The sequence below is a fragment of the Phyllobates terribilis genome, unplaced genomic scaffold (genome assembly GCF_046119375.1).
Source record: "Phyllobates terribilis strain yellow unplaced genomic scaffold, ASM4611937v1 Scaffold_11__3_contigs__length_659146591, whole genome shotgun sequence".
NCBI classification, from domain to species: Eukaryota; Metazoa; Chordata; class Amphibia; order Anura; family Dendrobatidae; genus Phyllobates; species Phyllobates terribilis.
In genome coordinates this window covers 586,418,873-586,439,901 of record NW_027362771.1, presented here as the reverse complement: position 1 = coordinate 586,439,901, position 21,029 = coordinate 586,418,873, and the positions used below count along the sequence as shown (strand labels likewise).

Here is a 21,029-nt window from a genome sequence, read left to right as displayed (position 1 = left end):
CGCCTGGAACTTAGGAAAGCTGACATCAGGGAGCAGAGTGGTCATTTCAAAGAAAAACTTATAAATGAAGACCGCTACAGAGAAATGGCTGATACCAGAGAGCAAAGGCAGATGGGGCTGCAGCCTGAGAGCCAGGTGGATGATGAGAGTGATGATGACCAGCAGGAAGCCCCACCTGGCAGCCTGCAAAGTCACCCGCAGGCCACGTGCAGCGAGCTCCCTGCAGGACAGGCGACAGTGACATCCGGTCGCAGTTCTGCCAGCTCTGGGGAGGACAGTGACAGCAGCGGCCAGGGAGGGGCGCTAATGGCGGAGATTAAGCTCCTGGAGTCCCCAGTGTGCCTCCAAAACTTCCATCTTGGTGACGATCTACCAGAAGAGGCACCTGGGGGCCACAAAAAGGCAAAGAAGACCAAGCCAAAGCTGCAGGAGGCGGTAAGATACGTATATGCCCCCCTCCCTGTACCCCCTGAGTCGGCGGCAGGCTCAGCTCGCTGTATAAGCCCCGTTGCCCAGCCCAGCCTGGGTTCTGCTGTGGATCCGGTGCAAAGGCGCGGGGAGATTACAGAGCGCGGTAGTGAGGCGCAGAGCTCCGTCTCTGCTTGTAGTAGCGGGGACGCAGCAGGAGGTGCATCAGCCGAGAGGCTGGACAGTGAGGGCTGCCCGGCGGCGGGCGTTCCATCAGGCCACGATGCTGTGGTGCGCTCCTCAGTGGGAGGGGGGAGCAGCCCGGTGTCGGGGGCAGCTCCAGTAGCCTCGGCGCCGCTGAATGCTGTTGCCACTGATCACTTAGTTGAGAAGCGGCGGCAGTGTGAGGGGGCAGTTGGGGCTGAGCGTTCCGGTCCTCCCACGAAAGTGCTATTTTGTGTTGGCGTCGCTGGTCCGGAAGATCCTGATGCTAAAGATCAGCGGCGCCTAACTGCAGCTAGAGATCAGCGGCACATTATACCAAATGCCAAACAGCGGAAATTACCGACCGATGATGTGGAGGGCACACATAAGACCGGGGGTGAGGTCGCCTCCAGTTCTATGGAGGTGACTGAGCCCCTTGTGCCTGATGCGGAGGTCAAAAGGTCATCCACCATTGTTACTGGTCCAGCAGTAATGAATGTGGTGGTGGAGGTGAATGAGGATAATTCATTGTCTGGTGGTGTGGTTGCTGGTTTGGTGGAGGGTGAGATGGAGGTGGGTAATGGTGATACTGTTGGGGCTGACGTGGTCACTGGTCCGGTTGCCCCCCCGGGGGTGGCAACACCTGTCCGGAGTTATGCCAGTGTCACCTCCGGGGCAAATAGGGCATCCTCCTCGTCTCCGGGCTTTGGGGACGGCATGTTGCAACGACGCCTTCTGGAGGCTCTAAAGAAGGGGGAGAGATCACTAATGGTAGAGGGTCGAGAGGTTGATCTATCCTTCTGGATAGAGAGGCATGGCCTCGGGGCCTTCCGAGAGCAAAAAGGGGGAGATACAGTGTGGTCCCTCCCAACAGCCGGGCCAGGCAGTGTGTGTAGGAATGTGGTCCGTCTTCGGTGGAGGGGCAGTGATGCATGTCCGCCAAGGTCTAAAGTTGTGGAGCTCCTGCTGAGGATGGGCTTCAAGGCGATTGACATCTACGCCTTGATACATCCCTATTCCACGCCTGAGTTTGATGTCAGCTTTGTTCGGCCGGAGGGGCTTGAGCTCTTCTGGGCGAATTATGAGTTGGCAAAAAATGAGCCCGGCTGGCGAGACTTTGCCATTCAGGCAGTGTCTCGCCAAAACCAGATCAAGAAAGTGACCGTGATGACTCGTAACGAGTCGCTTTCTTGCTATGACATCATGACGTGGCTTGGTCGGTATGGAGAAGTGGTGGAGATGCCAAAGAAAAACCGCGACGAGTTTGGTATCTGGTCAGGGGCCTGGACGTTTATGGTAAAACTTAAGCGTTCAGGTGGTACGGTTGCCCACATTCCATCGTCTGCCTTCCTGGGTAGGGATCGTATCCTGGTCTTCTACCAGGGGCAACCGAAGCTCTGTCACAGGTGCGGCGACCCCACACACTTCAGTGCAAACTGCACCGTGCAGAAATGCGCGTTGTGTGGGGGTGTCGGCCATCTTGCCGCCTCTTGTGTGGAGATTAGGTGCCACCTGTGTGGTGAGTTAGGCCACCCATTCAGCCGTTGTCCTCGCTCCTTTGCTAATGCAGTCGAGACCCCGGTGGGAGTAAGCCGTGAGGCCGATTCTGCTGGGGAGGGGACTAGCAGGGGTGGGGGAGCTGAGGGGCCAGGGAAGAAAAGCAATAAAAAGACGCCTGCCCAGCTGAGGCGTCTAGACAATCTCAGACAGGAGAGGGAGCGGGGCGAGCCCCAGACTACCGGGGCAGCCCCTGTCCTGAATGCCAGTCTTGCTGCTGAGGCCCCAAGGGATGATGAGTTGGATGAGGAGGTCAGGAGGATCCACAGGGAGGAAACTGCCTCTGCTTCAGAATCCTCCCATTATGAAAGTATGGATGAGGATAATAAGCGGTGGCTAGAGAACAAGCGTAAGCTCGGCACCAAAAAGAAGAAAAAGAAGGGAGATAAAACATCTTCTCCCGCTCTGACCAAGGTACCTAAGGAAGGTAAAACCGACTCCCCTCTAGTTGGTCTTTCTAACCGGTTCCAAGCCCTTGATAACATCTCTTCCTCTGAGGAGGAGGCTGAGGGTGAGGATCCGGCTTCGGCGGAGCTTACAGGGGGCGCCGAGTCTCCTTCTCCTGGGGATGCAAGGTCCTTGGGGGGAGGGACTGGCCCAGAGTCCGGAGACGAGGACGAAAAAAGAAGGAAAAATGTGGGAATGGACACCTCTGTGTCATTAAAGAGGGGGAAGGATTCCTCCTCTGAGGCAGAGGATAAGGGGAGTGGGAAGAAGAAAGCCATCTAACTCAATCACCAATGATGGCGGTACCCACTCCGTTGACGCTGGCGTCCATTAATGTCGCCAGCATTAAGTCAAACATGGCTAGATTTGCGGCCTTTGATTTTCTCAGCCGGGTTGAAGCTGACATTTTCATTTTGCAAGAGACCAGGCTGCCAAATATGGCAGAGGTGTTTATAGCTAAGAGGGAGTGGAGACTCGGGCCCTCCTATTGGTCTCTTGCGGCCGAGCCGTATAGCGGAGTGGCGGTCCTTTTTACCGCACCGGTAGAATGCCGACGGGTTATTGAGTTAGAAATGGGGAGGTGCCTGATATTAGATGTCCTCATGAAGGGACAAGAGCTTCGGCTGATTAACATCTATGGTCCCCAATCTAAATGGGACTGGAAGTGTCTCTTTATGAGGATCAAGCCCTACCTTTTTACGAGTCGGCAGGTCGTCTTTGGAGGGGACTTCAACACTGTCACGAGGCCCCGGGATAGAGGAGGTTCCAGAGACAAGCTGACTTATGATAGCGTCGCCCTTAATAGTATAGCTAGTGAGGCTCGCCTGGTGGATGTCCACATCCGGCACACCGCAGGCCACGAGGGGTTCACCTATCATAGAGGTAACTGTAGGTCCAGGATAGACAGGTTTTATTTAAAGGAGGAAGCCGTCTCTTCAGCAGTATCTGTTGTTGAGGTGGAGTTCTCCGATCACTGTTTGATTTTGTTTTCCCTGAATGTTACAGAGACCCCCCGGATGGGAAGAGGCTTTTGGAGGCTCAATTCGTCTCTCTTGGAAGAAGCGGAGATAAGACAGTCCTTTGAGGATTTTCTTCAGAGCCAGGTACCCTTACTGGATCTTTGTAGTAGTAAGTCAGAGTGGTGGGAGATGTTTAAGAAAAGGGTGGCGAGATTCTTCCGCCAGCTCTCGAGCCTCAGGAGCCTGGACAGGTACCGCCTGTATCAGGGCCTGAGGAGGAAACTCGAGCATCTTGTCTCAACTGGAGGTAGCCGCGAGGAGATCTCCAGAGTGAAATCTTTGCTAATGAGGTGTCAGTATGATAGACACGCATCTTTGGTTTTTGAGAGGGATTACGGGAAGTACCGCTCGCCCGACCCTTACAGAAACTGCAAGATGTCAGTGAATAGTAAAGTTGTTACGGGACTGGTTGACACTGCGGGGTCCCTGAAAAGATCCAGATCAGGGATCCTGGAGGTCGTCAGATCCTTCTACTCGCACCTCTTGGGAAAGAGGGATCTGGAAAGGGATGAGATATCGGCTTTTCTGGCTGAAGCTGTCCCCGAACCAGGGGTAGACCCCTCTCTTGGCGTTTTGACAGAGATGATCAGGGAAGAGGAAGTTAAGTTGGCGATTGAAGGGCTTGCCCTGAAGAAATCTCCCGGTCCGGATGGCTTAACATCTGAATTCTATAAGACCTTTAAGGACGCCTTGGTTCCCCTCTTGACTGAGGTATTCAATGAGTGTCTTTCCTCGGGCACTCTGCCAAAGTCAATGAGGAGGTCTGCCCTGATCATCTTGTCAAAGGGTAAGGACCCATCTTGCATTGAGAATTGGCGTCCCATAGCGCTTCTCAATGCAGACAGGAAGGTTTTGGCAAAGGTGCTGTTTAATCGGCTGGTGAAATTTGCACCCCAGCTCCTTTCGGGGGCCCAGCATTGCTCTGTTCCGGGCCGCAGTACAATTAGTGCTGTACTCTGTGTCCGAGAGGCGGTGGAGCAGGGGTGGGCTGGCCACTGGAAGGGGTACATGCTGTCATTGGACCAGGCAAAAGCGTTTGATCGGGTTAATCATGAGTACCTCTGGTCTGTCCTTCTGAGGTATGGCCTGCCGGGGGGGTTCGTTGATTGGCTTAAGACCTTGTACTCTGGGGCAGAGAGTTTCCCGCTTGTGAACGGTTGGATTGGCAGCTCTTTTGAGGTTGGGTGTGGTGTTCGCCAGGGTTGTCCCTTGAGCCCGCTACTGTACGTGTTTGCGATTGACCCACTTCTTAGGAGGGTGGAGCGTGGACCGTTGGCTGGGATCGGGATGGACCGGGCAGCACCGGAAGACACTCTGAGAGTGGTGGCGTATGCCGATGACGTCACCGTTTTTGTTTCCTCTGATGGGGAGGCAGAAAGGCTGATGTCAGAGGTAAATCGCTACTCGGAGGCATCCGGGTCTAAGATCAACCGGGATAAGTGTGAGAGTCTCTGGCTGGGAGGAGGAGATCCTGGTTTTGATCTCCCGGATACCCTTCCAGAACCCAAAGTCTCTGCAAAAGTTCTTGGCATGGAATTTGGCCAGGGGGATTACCCCAAACAAAATTGGGACAGCAGGCTAGAGATCGCCACTCAGAAGGTGAACCAATGGAAGGGTTGGTCTTTGACCCTAAGGGAAAGGGTAAACCTGATCAAAACTTACCTGCTCCCTTTGCTGATCTATCTGGGCAGTGTGTGCATCTTGCCAGAGCCTCTCTGGACTCGGGTCTACAGTTTGTTCTTTCAACTGTTATGGGGGAATAGACTGAACCTGGTCAAGAGGGAGGTTACTTACCGTACGAGGAGACTAGGAGGGTTGGGTATGGTCAACCCTGTGGTATTCCTTGTGAATACCTTCATTAAGATCAATATTGCAAACCTCTGGAAAGAGAGGGCTCCTCCGTGGGTATTCTCTTGTAAGGGATGGTTTCAGCCTTTCTTCCAGGAATGGGAGACAGGAGGGCAAGTGAAGGATCTCCGCACACCGCATGGACATCTCCCGGCTTACGCTACCGTGGTTCTGAAGGTAATTCGCCGGTGGGGTCTGGGAATGTGGGAGGTCAGGACTCTGCCAAGGAAGCTCCTTGACAAAAGGGTTCTGTTGACCCATTTTCAGAGGCCTCTGGCGCTCAGGGATTGCCCAAGTCGGGATCTTGGGGTGGGTCTGCATCTTTTGAATTCTATCAGGATCCCCTCGAAGGTTTGGGACTTGGCTTGGCGCTGCTTCCATGGGAAACTGTGTGTGAGGGACAATCTGAAGTGTAGGAGCTCTGAGGACAGGAACTGTCCTCGGGAGCATTGTGGTACCATGCTTGAAAGCATGGACCACTTCCTGCTTCGTTGTCCCTTTAACACAGAGGTGTACAACAGGGTGGGCACCTCCATTGGCTGGCCCCGGCTGGCCGGTCTCTCTTATGCGGAATGGGCCTATGGAGCATTCGGGGACCTGGGTGGTCGGGACCACTGCACCTTATTTCTAGTTAGCGCAGTGGTTAGGTATCACACGTGGAACGCACGGTGCTTAGTATCGACGCAGCGGAAAATCCTCCCAGTGGACGATGTGTTTAGGACCATACTCGGTGACCTGGTGAAGGTGCCTTCTCTGGAGTATGGGATACTGGGTACACGGAGGGCCGCTCTCCTCTGGAGGGGCTTTTCTTTTAGTGTGCCCTAGTCTGGTCATCTCCTCTCCTGGTGGTGGGCTGCTGCTGACACCATAGATTTTTGTTTTGATCAGTAGACAGTGATGTAGGGCTGCAGGCGCCGAACTTGGGCTTTGTCAGTTGTGGTTATTGTATTGTTTGTTTCTGTATATATTGTATATATGGGTTTGGGTGTAGGTGTTAGGTTGGGTGGAGGGAAAAGGGGGGAGGTGGGTTCATCTTGTGGGGCTTTGGGACACTGGTTATTTGGGTGAAAAACTGGCACTGCCTGATCTGGCCTATGGACGTTGGACATGGACTGAGGCATGAGGCGCAGGAGCAGCTCTCAGGTCAGTGCCGGGGAGGGACTGGTGGGCTTGAGTGTGGGGTGTTTTTGTTTTGTCTTGTATATATTTGTATAGTTAGAATTTATTTTATTTTATTTATTAAAAAAAGAAAAAAAAAAAAAAGAATGTATATATTAGTTTGTATATAATTTGTCGGTTATTGTTTATTATATTGTTATTATTTGTTTGGTAACCGGACCAGATGTCACAGTGTAGGTAGTTATTATTGTGTATATATGTATAATATGTGTGTGAGGAGAGAGGGAGCGGCTGGACCAGTTCATTACATTGTTTATTTTCTGGTTATTAATTTTGTTATGTTTCTGTTATTATTATTGTTATGTTTTTCATTTTTATAATAAAAGATCTACAGGATGTAACTCAGAATCAGTAATGTAATGTATGTACACAGTGTCTCCACCAGCAGAATAGTGAGTGCAGCTCTGGAGTATAATACAGGATGTAACTCAGGATCAGTAATGTAATGTATGTACACAGTGTCTCCACCAGCAGAATAGTGAGTGCAGCTCTGGAGTATAATACAGGATGTAACTCAGGATCAGTAATGTAATGTATGTACACAGTGACTGCACCAGCAGAATAGTGAGTGCAGCTCTGGAGTATAATACAGGATGTAACTCAGGATCAGTAATGCCATGTATGTACACAGTGACTGCACCAGCAGAATAGTGAGTGCAGCTCTGGAGTATAATACAGGGTATAACTCAGGATCAGTAATGTAATGTATCTACACAGTGACTGCACCAGCAGAATAGTGAGTGCAGCTCTGGAGTATAATACAGGATGTAACTCAGGATCAGTAATGTAATGTATGTACACAGTGACTGCACCAGCAGAATAGTGAGTGCAGCTCTGGAGTATAATACAGGATATAACTCAGGATCAGTAATGTAATGTATCTACACAGTGACTGCACCAGCAGAATAGTGAGTGCAGCTCTGGAGTATAATACAGGATGTAACTCAGGATCATTAATGTAATGTATCTACGCAGTGACTGCACCAGCAGAATAGTGAGCGCAGCTCTGGAGTATAATACAGGATGTAACTCAGGATTAGTACAGGATCAGTAATGTAATATATGTACACAGTGACTCCACCAGCAGAATAGTGAGTACGGCTCTGGAGTATAATACAGGATGTAACTCAGGATCAGTAATGTAATGTATGTACACAGTGACTGCACCAGCAGAATAGTGAGTGCAGCTCTGGAGTATAATACAGGATGTAACTCAGGATCAGTAATGCCATGTATGTACACAGTGACTGCACCAGCAGAATAGTGAGTGCAGCTCTGGAGTATAATACAGGGTATAACTCAGGATCAGTAATGTAATGTATCTACACAGTGACTGCACCAGCAGAATAGTGAGTGCAGCTCTGGAGTATAATACAGGATGTAACTCAGGATCAGTAATGTAATGTATGTACACAGTGACTGCACCAGCAGAATAGTGAGTGCAGCTCTGGAGTATAATACAGGATGTAACTCAGGATCAGTAATGTAATGTATCTACACAGTGACTGCACCAGCAGAATAGTGAGTGCAGCTCTGGAGTATAATACAGGATGTAACTCAGGATCATTAATGTAATGTATCTACGCAGTGACTGCACCAGCAGAATAGTGAGCGCAGCTCTGGAGTATAATACAGGATGTAACTCAGGATTAGTACAGGATCAGTAATGTAATATATGTACACAGTGACTCCACCAGCAGAATAGTGAGTACGGCTCTGGAGTATAATACAGGATGTAACTCGGGATCAGTAATGTAATGTATGTACGCAGTGACTGCTCCAGCAGAATAGTGAGTACAGCTCTGGAGTATAATACAGGATGTAACTCAGGATCAGTACAGGATCAGTAATGTAATGTATGTACACAGTGACTGCACCAGCAGAATAGTGAGTACAGCTCTGGAGTATAATACAGGATGTAACTCAGGATCAGTACAGGATCAGTAATGTAATGTATGTACACAGTGACTGCACCAGCAGAATAGTGAGTGCAGCTCTGGGGTATAATACAGGAGGTAACTCAGGATCAGTAATGTAATGTATCTACACAGTGACTGCACCAGCAGAATAGTGAGTGCAGCTCTGGAGTATAATACAGGATGTAACTCAGGATCAGTAATGTAATGTATGTACACAGTGACTGCACCAGCAGAATAGTGAGTGCAGCTCTGGAGTATAATACAGGATGTAACTCAGGATCAGTAATGTAATGTATCTACACAGTGACTGCACCAGCAGAATAGTGAGTGCAGCTCTGGAGTATAATACAGGATGTAACTCAGGATCATTAATGTAATGTATCTACGCAGTGACTGCTCCAGCAGAATAGTGAATACAGCTCTGGAGTATAATACAGGATGTAACTCAGGATCAGTACAGGATCAGTAATGTAATGTATGTACACAGTGACTGCACCAGCAGAATAGTGAGTACAGCTCTGGAGTATAATACAGGATGTAACTCAGGATCAGTACAGGATCAGTAATGTAATGTATGTACACAGTGACTCCACCAGCAGAATAGTGAGTGCAGCTCTGGAATATAATACAGGATATAACTCAGGATCAGTAATGTAATGTATGTACACAGTGACTGCACCAGCAGAATAGTGAGTGCAGCTCTGGGGTATAATACAGGAGGTAACTCAGGATCAGTATGACGCGCCCCCTGGGCTGTGTGTGGGGGAATACCCGGAGCCGGGTCTCTGTGTAATGCTGGGGGTTGTAGTCTCCGTGGCGGCGACCCGGTCCCGTGGCTCAGGGTGGTCAAACCAGTGGCGGATCTGTTTACTTGGTTTTTAATGTTTAAATGTCCGACTATGCCACCCGTGGATTGCGGTCACTGAGAACCGCCGCTGCGGGGCAGGCCGCTGAGGCTGATGTTGGGTGCGCAGCAGTGGGTAGTATAACTCCCCACGGGAGGAGTATAGCCTCAGGGCAGCGTGTGTAGATGGTGAGGGTTGTGGTGCGTGTGCGCAGCAGAAATGACTCAGAGTCCGTGCAGTGCAGTTCAGGGTCTTTACTGTTGGCAATGAAGAAAGCCCTGCCAGGAGTACTGGCTAACATTAGAGGCCTGGTCAGTCTGTGAGCGAACAAGAGTCCCCCTGGCCAGGTGGAGGAGTAGGCCTTCCCGTCTGACTGCACTCTTCCTGGCTACCCTGCTGTAGTCGTGTAGTAGCCCACGTCCCTGAGTGTACCGTGTGGTGCTCACCAGTATGGCTGGTGACTTGGGGCCTTTGGTGCCTTCCGCTCCTCAATGGCGGTGCCGGTCTCTTGCTTGTGACTGAGCCTCCGGGCTTTCTATGGCCAGAGGACCTGAAATCCCCTGCCAGGTGGTTTCTGCTGCTGGATGTGAATATCCTCACAGCCTCGGACTCCGGTGTCCGGTTCTCTGCGTCTTCTGCCAGGAAGAGCTCTCTGCTCCAGTCCCTGGCCTTCAGCTCCTGGCTCCTACAGAGCTCCTTGCGGCTGCTCTGTCCCTTCCTCTGGAACTAGACTCCCTAACCCCGCCCCAGATCCAGTTTATAAAGGGCAGGTTCCTCCGCTCCCTGGACTGGGGCAGGAGGCGTTGCATGCAAATGTGCTCCTGACCAGGAAAACCCATGCTCGCTCTCAGACATGGTATTTCTACCACTGTGGCAACCAGACCCCTGGGGTGCCACAAGTACAGGATCAGTAATTTAATGTATGTACACAGTGACTGCACCAGCAGAATAGTGAGTGCAGCTCTGGAGTATAATACAGGATGTAACTCAGGATCAGTAATGTAATGTATGTACACAGTGACTGCACCAGCAGAATAGTGAGTGCAGCTCTGGAGTATAATACAGGATGTAACTCAGGATCAGTAATGTAATGTATGTACACAGTGACTGCACCAGCAGAATAGTGAGTGCAGCTCTGGAGTATAATACAGGATATAACTCAGGATCAGTACAGAATAAGTAATGTAATGTATGTACACCTTGACTGCACCAGCAGAATAGTGAGTGCAGCTCTGGAGCATAACACAGGATGTAACTCAGGATCAGTAATGTAATGTATGTACACAGTGACTGCACCAGCAGAATAGTGAGTGCAGCTCTGGGGTATAATACAGGTGGTAACTCAGGATCAGTACAGGATCAGTAATGTAATGTATGTACACAGTGACTCCACCAGCAGAATAGTGAATGCAGCTTTGGAGCATAACACAGGATGTAACTCAGGATCAGTAATGTATGTACACAGTGACTGCACCAGCAGAATAGTGAGTGCAGCTCTGGAGTATAATACAGGATGTAACTCAGGATCAGTAATGTAATGTATGTACACAGTGACTGCACCAGCAGAATAGTGAGTGCAGCTCTGGAGTATAATACAGGATGTAACTCAGGATCAGTAATGTAATGTATGTACACAGTGACTGCACCAGCAGAATAGTGAGTGCAGCTCTGGAGTATAATACAGGATGTAACTCAGGATCAGTAATGTAATGTATGTACACAGTGACTGCACCAGCAGAATAGTGAGTGCAGCTCTGGAGTATAATACAGGATGTAACTCAGGATCAGTAATGTAATGTATGTACACAGTGACTGCACCAGCAGAATAGTGAGTGCAGCTCTGGAGTATAATACAGGATGTAACTCAGGATCAGTAATGTAATGTATGTACACAGTGACTGCACCAGCAGAATAGTGAGTGCAGCTCTGGAGTATAATACAGGATGTAACTCAGGATCAGTACAAGATCAGTAATGTAATGTATATGTGACTCAACATTTTATTTAGGTTATAGCTATAAAAAACTGCAAAATGGTGTCTGACGCGCTGTGACGAGACAGTCCGGTTTGGAGAGCGTTTGTCTATTCATCAGCTGTTTTTCGTGACAACTGAAAAGCTCATTGGTTGTTATTACCTAGTGACTGGTTTTCTTCCTAGTCAGGCATCACACAGTTCCTCTACTCCCTTATAGAGGTAGGACCTGATCAGGGATCTCTCCATTACTGTCCCAATTTGGAAAAGGCCCCTTTAATTACCGCCAGACCCATGGTCCCTATTGTGCCAATGGCCCATTATTATGTTAAGGCCGTGATGTCTTCTGGGGTGCCAGTCCGATCCTGACCGTCCTCTACCCCCTGACACTCCCCTCTCGTTCTTCTGCCAGTAAGTGAGAGCACAGATCTCTCCTCATTTTGATGACCCACAAGACGCTATTTCGATAGTAAAAATTTGATACCCAAAAGAGGCAGAAACGAGCTTAGATTTTGGAAACTGGTGGTCTATACACTAAGGTGGTCCCAGTGGTGTCACTGCTTGTTGAGATCCAGCTTGCCGGCAATGAACCCTGGGAAAAGATATGCAAATTATCTCTCCTTCAGTAGGAAGAAAAATGTCTCCCTACTGCCACCTATAGGTGAATGACTTGTAAGTCAATGTCTATTTCATAAACTTTACAAACCAGCAGACAGCAGTGTTTTGGCGTTGACTCTTCTTACCAGTACTGTCTTGTTTCGGTTGTCTTGGTGCTACCCCACATTTCCCAACATATCACTTAGCAATCGTAGTAATGAATATCCAGATTTGCTTTATTCTTAGGGTGGTAGACGTCTATGAAGTCCCTCCGCTCTTGTCAGGTATATGCTCAGGGCTCATCCAATTGGGACATCCTATTTATGGCCGAATAATGGGATACTCCCATCTCGCCAGAGGATGTGCCATAAATGTGTGACGGATGTGGGTCTGACCGATGTGACCTGCATCTATCTTGAGAGTGTGTATTAGATGTGCGAGAGATGCTATTTGGACTTGTGTCGGAGAAAAGAGGATGAGCATGAATGCGTTTTCTGGCTGGCTGCTGGCCCTCACCTCTGGCGGCAGCCTATCTTCTGCAGTAACAAAGAATAAGGCACAATGAAATCCAACATGTCAAATCCTTCTTTTCCCTGAAATCTGCCATTCAGATGAGGGGACAGGGCACCCCCAAAACACATTAAATTGTGCAAAGATGCCAAAATCAGCAAGTTTGGTCTTTAATCTAATGTGTATGGCCATCTGACCGTTTCAGGCCAAATATAAATAGCGGTATCCGGAGCTCTGTACTGGATCCGACCACTAATTTTAGGGCCCATCGCCTATTCTTTTTTATTTATCCACCTCCATCTATGCCATCATAACATCATTTTTCCTGACTTCTAAAAGCAATTGGCTGAGAAATCACTATATAGGTCAAAGCAAATCTTGGAAAAAAAACTTTGACTGATCCTTTAAGTCATATAATCTCTTGTATTTTTCACAGAGCCATCTGATGTTCCTCCCATGAAGAAGAAGCAAAGTGAGCCCCAGCAGCAACCAAAGCCCCAGGAAGCTCCACCATCAAGTATCCCTGTATCTACTAACCATGTGGTACCTGCAAAAATAACCAAGAAGGGGCCTTCATACGCTGAGGCCAATGGTAGCAATGTTATCATCATAGAGCACAGCTCCTTGCTCCGAAGGTCCGCCCCCACTGATTCACGTCGCTCCGCCCCTGCGGATTCTCATCGCTCCGACCCCAGTGATTCACGTCGCTCCGCCCCTGCAGATTCTCAACGCTCCGCCCCTGTGGATTCTCGTCGGTCAGTCTCTGCTGAGATCTCCTACACAAACTCATCAAGACCTCCTGTCATCAACTCTGCTGGCCCCCCTACTCCTTCAGGAAGCCCCTATCAGCAGCTCCAATCACTGAGTCCAAGTTCTTTGCTAGAGAGAGAAATAGAGGAGGTGAATGAAAGAGAGCGGGAACTCCGGAGGCAGAGAAGTAGCATATATGGAAGGGATGAAAGTGACGGGCAGACCAATCACAAGACACAAGAGGTCGCTTCTGACATCCAAAGTGTCTACCAACCAGGTGAGACCTTAAGCATGGAAAGTATCTAGCTTAAAGGGCTGTTTGTGTTAGAAGATTAATTTTCATGTCCCCTAATCGGGATTTCTAAGCTAATAAAGGGGAGTCTGACTTCAAGGACCCTCATGTATGAGGTAGATCTGCTACAAAGGGTCTCTCACTCTGGAGAACCCAGAACATCGATTTATTACACAGACTTCCCATTGATTTCAATTCGAGCTGTGTACTGATTAATTTTCACCAGTGGTGGCGCTGTAGTGAAATCCCACAGTTAACAGCTGATCACGTAGAGCAGCTGTCTGACATCGATTCTTTCTTTTATACACATGCACACTCAGTTTTACTAAGCATGCAGGTATTTTCCATAGGGAGAAGAGAATAAGCTGCTGGCCCACACCTCTGGGGGCAACTTAGAGAGTCGGGCATACTGAAATCTCTCAGACATCTTGTGATTAGTTTATCATTTAAAGACCCTCCTAATGAAAAGTGATTGTCCTATGCGAAGAACCCCTTTATAGTGAACGCATATTAGAAGTTTTCACTTAAAGGGTTATTCCCATCTTCAAGATCCTATCCCAATGTTTAGTAGGAGTAATAATAATAATAATATTAGCAAATACATCCAATTAGAAATGTAGTATAGTTTTTCTGTTTCCTGTGTCTCTTTCCTCATGTGCAGGCATTGCAGGACCTTAGGTATCCATGGTTACGACCACTAGCAACTAGCTAACTGTTACTATATCAGTGGTCGTAACCATGGTCGTAACTAAGGTCCTGCAATGCCTGCACATGAGGAAAGACATAGAAAATCAGAAGAACTATACTTCATTTCTGATTAGCGGTATTTGCTAATATTATTATTCTTACACCTACTACATATTGGGATCGGATCTTGGAGATGGGAGTACCCCTTTAAGCTTAAAAAAAAGTCCCTGTGTTGTGCCCTTCATTTTTGCTGTCACAGTGTGGTTTCTACATACTGGCTGCCCGTGACACATTTTAACCCTTCCCTACCATGGTGTCAGGTGGTCAGAGCCATAGCTCTGCCCGGGGAAAGATTTAAAGGTGCAAATTAACGACAGAAATTCTTTCAGGCGGGGACAGACTCTTATATTCCGAGGGTTCTCCCATAGTAAACCCTAACCTGTGCGCTCCTGCCTTTCGGAGCGTGATGTCACGCAGTGTGGGCAGACAGGCTTCTCTAAATATTAACTCAAGAGCAGTGATTGTATTCATAGAGACAATTACATACCCTATATAATGGCGGAGCGCCAGTAATGTGAGGATCATAGTGTGTACACTGCGCCCCCATATCATTCTCTTTACAGAAGGAAGGGAATGTGGCATCAGAAAATTATATATTACTTACATCAATTTTTCATTTTCAATTTTATTTTTTTTAGAATATGTGATAATCCTTTTTTTTTAAATTACGTTTATCACTGTCTATATTTAAAAAAAAAATATAAAGAAATCTTGCAATTTTCACACTGGCCACTAGTCTTAATATTAGACTCCTACATCCTGTTGGGCACATGGTCATTAGTAGCAATAGACCGACTCAGACCCTACTGAATGGTTTTGAAGTATTTAATGAGCATGTTGTCATCAGGGCAAAGGTACAGGAGGAGGAGGTGAGCTGTGACATTACCTATTGTGAATGGTGGATCCTGTGTTATCTACTGTATATAGAGGTGTTATCAGTCATTGTACAGGAGGAGGAGGTGAGCTGTGATATCACCTATTGTGAATGGTGGATCCTGTGTTATCTACTGTATATAGAGATGTTATCAGTCATTGTACAGGAGGAGGAGGTGAGCTGTGATATCACCTATTGTGAATGGTGGATCCTGTGTTATCTATTGTATATAGAGGTGTTATCAGTCATTGTATAGGAGGAGGTGAGCTGTGACATCACCCATTGTGAATGGTGAATCCTGTGTTATCTACTGTATATAGAGGTGTTATCAGTCATTGTACAGGAGGAGGAGGTGAGCTGTGACATCACCTATTGTGAATGGTGGATCCTGTGTTATCTGCTGTATATAGAGGTGTTATCAGACATTGTACAGGAAGAGGAGGTGAGCTGTGACATCACCTATTGTGAATGGTGGATCCTGTGTTATCTACTGTATATAGAGATGTTATCAGACATTGTACAGGAGGAGGAGGAGGTGAGCTGTGACATCACCTATTGTGAATGATGGATCCTGTGTTATCTGCTGTATATAGAGGTGTTATCAGACATTGTACAGGAGGAGGAGGAGGTGAGCTGTGACATCACCTATTGTGAATGATGGATCCTGTGTTATCTGCTGTATATAGAGGTGTTATCAGACATTGTACAGGAAGAGGAGGAGGTGAGCTGTGACATCACCTTTTGTGAATGGTGGATCCTGTGTTATCTACTGTATATAGAGGTGTTATCAGACATTGTACAGGAAGAGGAGGAGGTGAGCTGTGACATCACCTATTGTGAATGGTGGATCCTGTGTTATCTACTGTATATAGAGGTGTTATCAGTCATTGTACAGGAGGAGGAGGAGGTGAGCTGTGACATCACCTATTGTGAATGGTGGATCCTGTGTTATCTACTGTATATAGAGGTGTTATCAGTCATTGTACAGGAGGAGGAGGTGAGCTGAGACATCACCTATTGTGAATGGTGGATCCTGTGTTATCTACTGTATATAGAGATGTTATCAGTCATTGTACAGGAGGAGGAGGTGAGCTGTGATATCACCTATTGTGAATGGTGGATCCTGTGTTATCTACTGTATATAGAGGTGTTATCAGTCATTGTACAGGAGGAGGAGGAGGTGAGCTGAGACATCTCCTATTGTGAATGATGGATCCAGTGTTATCTACTGTATATAGAGATGTTATCAGTCATTGTACAGGAGGAGGAGGTGAGCTGTGACATCACCTATTGTGAATGGTGGATCCTGTGTTATCAGTCATTGTACAGGAGGAGGAGGAGGTGAGCTGTGATATCACTTATTGTGAATGGTGGATCCTGTGTTATCTACTGTATATAGAGATGTTATCAGTCATTGTACAGGAGGAGGAGGTGAGCTGTGATATCACCTATTGTGAATGGTGGATCCTGTGTTATCTACTGTATATAGAGGTGTTATCAGTCATTGTACAGGAGGAGGAGGTGAGCTGTGACATCACCTATTGTGAATGGTGGATCCTGTGTTATCTACTGTATATAGAGGTGTTATCAGTCATTTTACAGGAGGAGGAGGAGGTGAGCTGTGACATCACCCATTGTGAATGGTGAATCCTGTGTTATCTACTGTATATAGAGGTGTTATCAGTCATTGTACAGGAGGAGGAGGAGGTGAGCTGTGACATCACCTATTGTGAATGGTGGATCCTGTGTTATCTACTGTATATAGAGGTGTTATCAGTCATTGTACAGAAGGAGGAGGTGAGCTGTGACATCACCTATTGTGAATGGTGGATCCTGTGTTATCTACTGTATATAGAGATGTTATCAGTCATTGTACAGGAGGGGAGGAGGTGAGCTGTGACATCACCTATTCTGAATGGTGAATCCTGTGTTATTTACAGAATATAGAGGTATTATCATTGTTAAAGAGGGGGAGAAGGTGAGCTGTTACATCGCCTATTGTGAATGGTGAACCCTGTGTTATCTACTGTATATAGAGGTGTTATCAGTCATTATGCTGGAGGAGGATGTGAACTGTGACATCACCTATTGTGAATGGTGGATCCTGTGTTATCTACTGTATATAGAGGTGTTATCAGTCATTGTACAGGAGGAGGAGGTGAACTGTGACATCACATACTGTAAATGGTGGATCCTGGAGGATAAAAGATTGGTAAAAATAAATTATTAAAAAAAAACCTGGTTTGAACATTGTCATTTCCTGATCACACATTCTCTTGAAGATGACCCTCTATTTGCTACAGTTCTTGGTTTCATGGGGCCATCAGTGTGCATTGGAATCAATGTGATATAATCAGTGACCACCATAGTAAATGTCTGACTGTTACAGGAACTGTACCCTCCCTCCCTCCTAAAGACCAAACTGTATAGGAGGGAAGTCTTCAATCAGGAGATTCCCATGCCACAACCAGGAGGGAGGCGGTACATTTATGGGTCTGAAATCCATCCTGACTGATCCTTTTTCGTTTGGACTGTTGGGTAGGCACCAGTCGCATGCAATTGTCATTGGATTCCCTATAAAAAATATCTCATGTCTACAAGCAGCTTCAGCTGATCTCCAATATCTGAGATGCCTCCCTCTGTAGTCAGGGATTGGCACCCCTTGTGGTCAAGAACAGTATAGCCTCCTTGGGTTCATCTCTGACAATCACAAGGATGATCAAGATAATCAAACTGAGTCGTGATACAAGAAAAAAATTCTCAATATTATAAGTAAAATTTGATTTCTACATGGAAGGTGTACGTTAATTGCCAGCTGGTATCACAAAGATGGGCATATAAGGTTTAATATTAAAGAGGACCTTTCACCAATTTTTTATGTTGAACTGGACACACAGTGTAATAATAGCTGCATAGTGTAATAAAACTTTTTTTTTTTTAATTCCGCCTCTCCATTGCGGAGATATTAGCAGTGAAAGTATTTGGCACCTAAGGAGTTAAGTGGGTGTTATCAGACACTTTTCACTGGGGGCGTGTACTTCTTCTCCCTGTATGATGCTGACCAATCATAAGCAAGAAGCAACACTCAGAGGAAAGAAGAACACACCCCCCACAATAGCTGAGAGCAGGTTCCTCAGTGTGTGAGATGTAAGGATACAGCTCTGACCTCCTGCATGAGTCAGTGTGAGGGGAGGGGCCATGGTGGGGGCGTGTTCTTTTTTTCCTTTGAGTGTTGCTGCCTGCTTTTGATTGGTCAGCATTCTACAGGGAGAAAAAGTACACGCCCCCCCCCCAGTGAAAACTGTCTGATTACACCCACTCGGACTTAAAAAAAATAAATAAAAAAGTTAACTCATTTGGTGCCAAATACTTTGATTGCTAATATCTCCACAATGGAAAAGAGAAATAAACAAAAATATGTTTCCGCTCTACAGCCACTGTTACATCGTGTGTCCAGCTCAAGCATAAAAGATTTGGTGAAAGGCCCTCTTTAAGTGCAGTGTTTGTTGAATTTAATTGTGCAATCACCTGAAACGCGAGTGCATAACCCATGTTCTCTATTACAGAGCGTCCAAGCTGGAGGAAGTTAGAGGTTAACTGGCCACCAAACAAAGAGGCTGCAATGAATGGACAGGTAATGCAGGACAGGGGTTGTGTGAACATGTCATATGCTACAAAGACATTTTTAGGGTCCAAAAAGGCTCTAACACAAGCCCTTTACTACACCATTATTCACATCTAATGTTTTGTATGGAGACTCCATGCTCAGCCTCTATATAAAGTGCACACAATGCTAGGGATAGTCTGACTTCTGATGGCCCATTAGGGCATTAAATAGTCCCTGGTGACCCAGTATGCAATACCTACCAAAGACAGTGATTGTCCATACTAGGTTATAGAGAGGTTTTTGTTTCTACCATCATTATGCAGTAGTTTAAAATCCTCTAACATTGTATTCAACCTTTGCGATAAACAAGCAGTTCTCAAGCCAGGGATAAAATCATATCCCTGGTGGTCTGGTGGTGCAGCACATAATATATCTGGGGGTACAATGGTGTGCAGTGGAATAAAGATCTTTTTGTCTCTTCTGGATTGGTAAAAAGAGCCCTGGTGTCTAGTGACCTATTAAGCAGCACCCACGGTGTATAATTGTTGAAGAATCATATCAATGAAGTTTAGCTGATTAACGAAGATGTCTCAGCAATGATTTTTCCCCAATTATGTATGTAATGTAGTGATCGTCGTTTTTTCCGGTTTCCAGCGCCGCTCCGATTGTCTTCTAGCCCACATGACCACTCTGCAGTTTTGTCGGCTCGCACTGTGTAGGGCGGTGCGTCGTTCCCTCCGCTCTACACTTAAACCTCTATGTGAGCTGGATAGTCTGATTTTAGGTCATGTAGACCAGAAGAAGTCATGAGTGGCGCTGAAAACCAGAGAAGAAGGCAGTCAGAAAGTGTCTAGTGGTTTATTAATAAAATCCCTCTAATCCTAGTAGGTTATTATTAATAATAGCTTGGTCCCTAGTCTTCGGTGTTCAGGGCCACATATGCCAGGAGGACAGATGTAAACTCACAACCTCCAACCTGGTAAGCAGAAACTTTAGAAATGAGCCACATGCTGCACTGCTAAGTGTAGGAGAATTTATTCTGCCTAGATATCAAAATGGAATTTTTCTTCTTTACAGGCCTATTGTACTGGTACATAGAGATACATTTCTATATGTATGTATGTCTCTAGATACCCGTATTTAAGGGGTAAAATAAAAGTCAAAGTTTTTTTTTTCTTTTCACTACAAAAGTACTAAAAACTAATGAAAACATTATTAATCTCATTCTTTGTGAAGCTTTGTGAAGCTTTACAAGACTTTTCTCCAGCTATTCCTCCAATGGTTATTTTAAGTAACGACTTTTATTCAAATTCCATCAATGGAAAATGGAAAAATGGAAAATGTTTTAATGGAATTTGAATAAAAGTCGTTACTTAAAATCACCATTGGAGGAATAGCTGGAGAAAAGTCTTGTAAAGCTTCACATTAGATTGGGTTGGCTCCAACCTCTACTTCGTGCTCATTCGCTCCATGGTAAGGATTACACCCAGGAGTCCACATAAAGCGGTGAGCTGACTTGCATTTTTATGCACTTTTCCATATTTAATCTCATTCTTTATACACTTTTAAAAAAATAAAAATAACTGGTGCAAATAACATCAACATATGCAGCATCCCTGTAATCGTAACAGATTCTCTGCCTAAATATCTAAATGCAATTTTTCTTCTTTACAGGCCTATTGTACTGGTACATAGAGATACATTTCTCTATGTATGTATGTCTGTAGATACCTATATATCAGGGGTAAAATAAAAGTCAAAGTTTTTTTTTCTTTTCACTATAAAAGTACTGAAAACTAATAAAAACATTATTAATCTCATTTTTATACACTTTTAGAAAATAAAAATAAGTGGCGCAAATAACATCAATATATGTAGCATCCCTGTAATTGTAACAGATCATATAGTACAGTAAACAGATTATTTACGATGATCCATAAATGGCATAAAAAATGGCGTGATTGTTTTATTTGTTTTTTTTCTCCATGAAACCCATAAAAAAAGTTAGCACAAAAATAACATTAACATACATGTTTTGTCAAAAAAAAACAAGATCTCAAGTGAAACTTACGTAAAAGTAATAAAAAACAATCACCTGAAGAAGAGTATCACAGAGATGTCACTGTGTATATGCATGTGTGTGGATTTTATACAACATATATGCATGTGTGTGGATTTTATACAACATATATGTATGTGTGTGGATTTTATACAACATATATGCATGTGTGTGGATTTTATACAACATATATGCA

At 46.0% G+C, this 21,029-nt stretch overlaps 1 protein-coding gene across 3 annotated transcripts in view; it reads left to right on the top strand.

The window, feature by feature from the left end:
- MISP3 (MISP family member 3) overlaps positions 1-21,029 on the top strand; it is a 57,568-nt gene that overhangs the window by 27,032 nt on the left and 9,507 nt on the right. For all 3 annotated transcript variants that reach the window (XM_073654341.1, XM_073654343.1, XM_073654342.1), the window contains exons 4-5: positions 12,941-13,531; positions 18,734-18,801. In XM_073654341.1, coding sequence (XP_073510442.1) covers positions 12,941-13,531; positions 18,734-18,801 — 659 coding nt within the window. The remainder of the gene's footprint in view (positions 1-12,940; positions 13,532-18,733; positions 18,802-21,029) is intronic.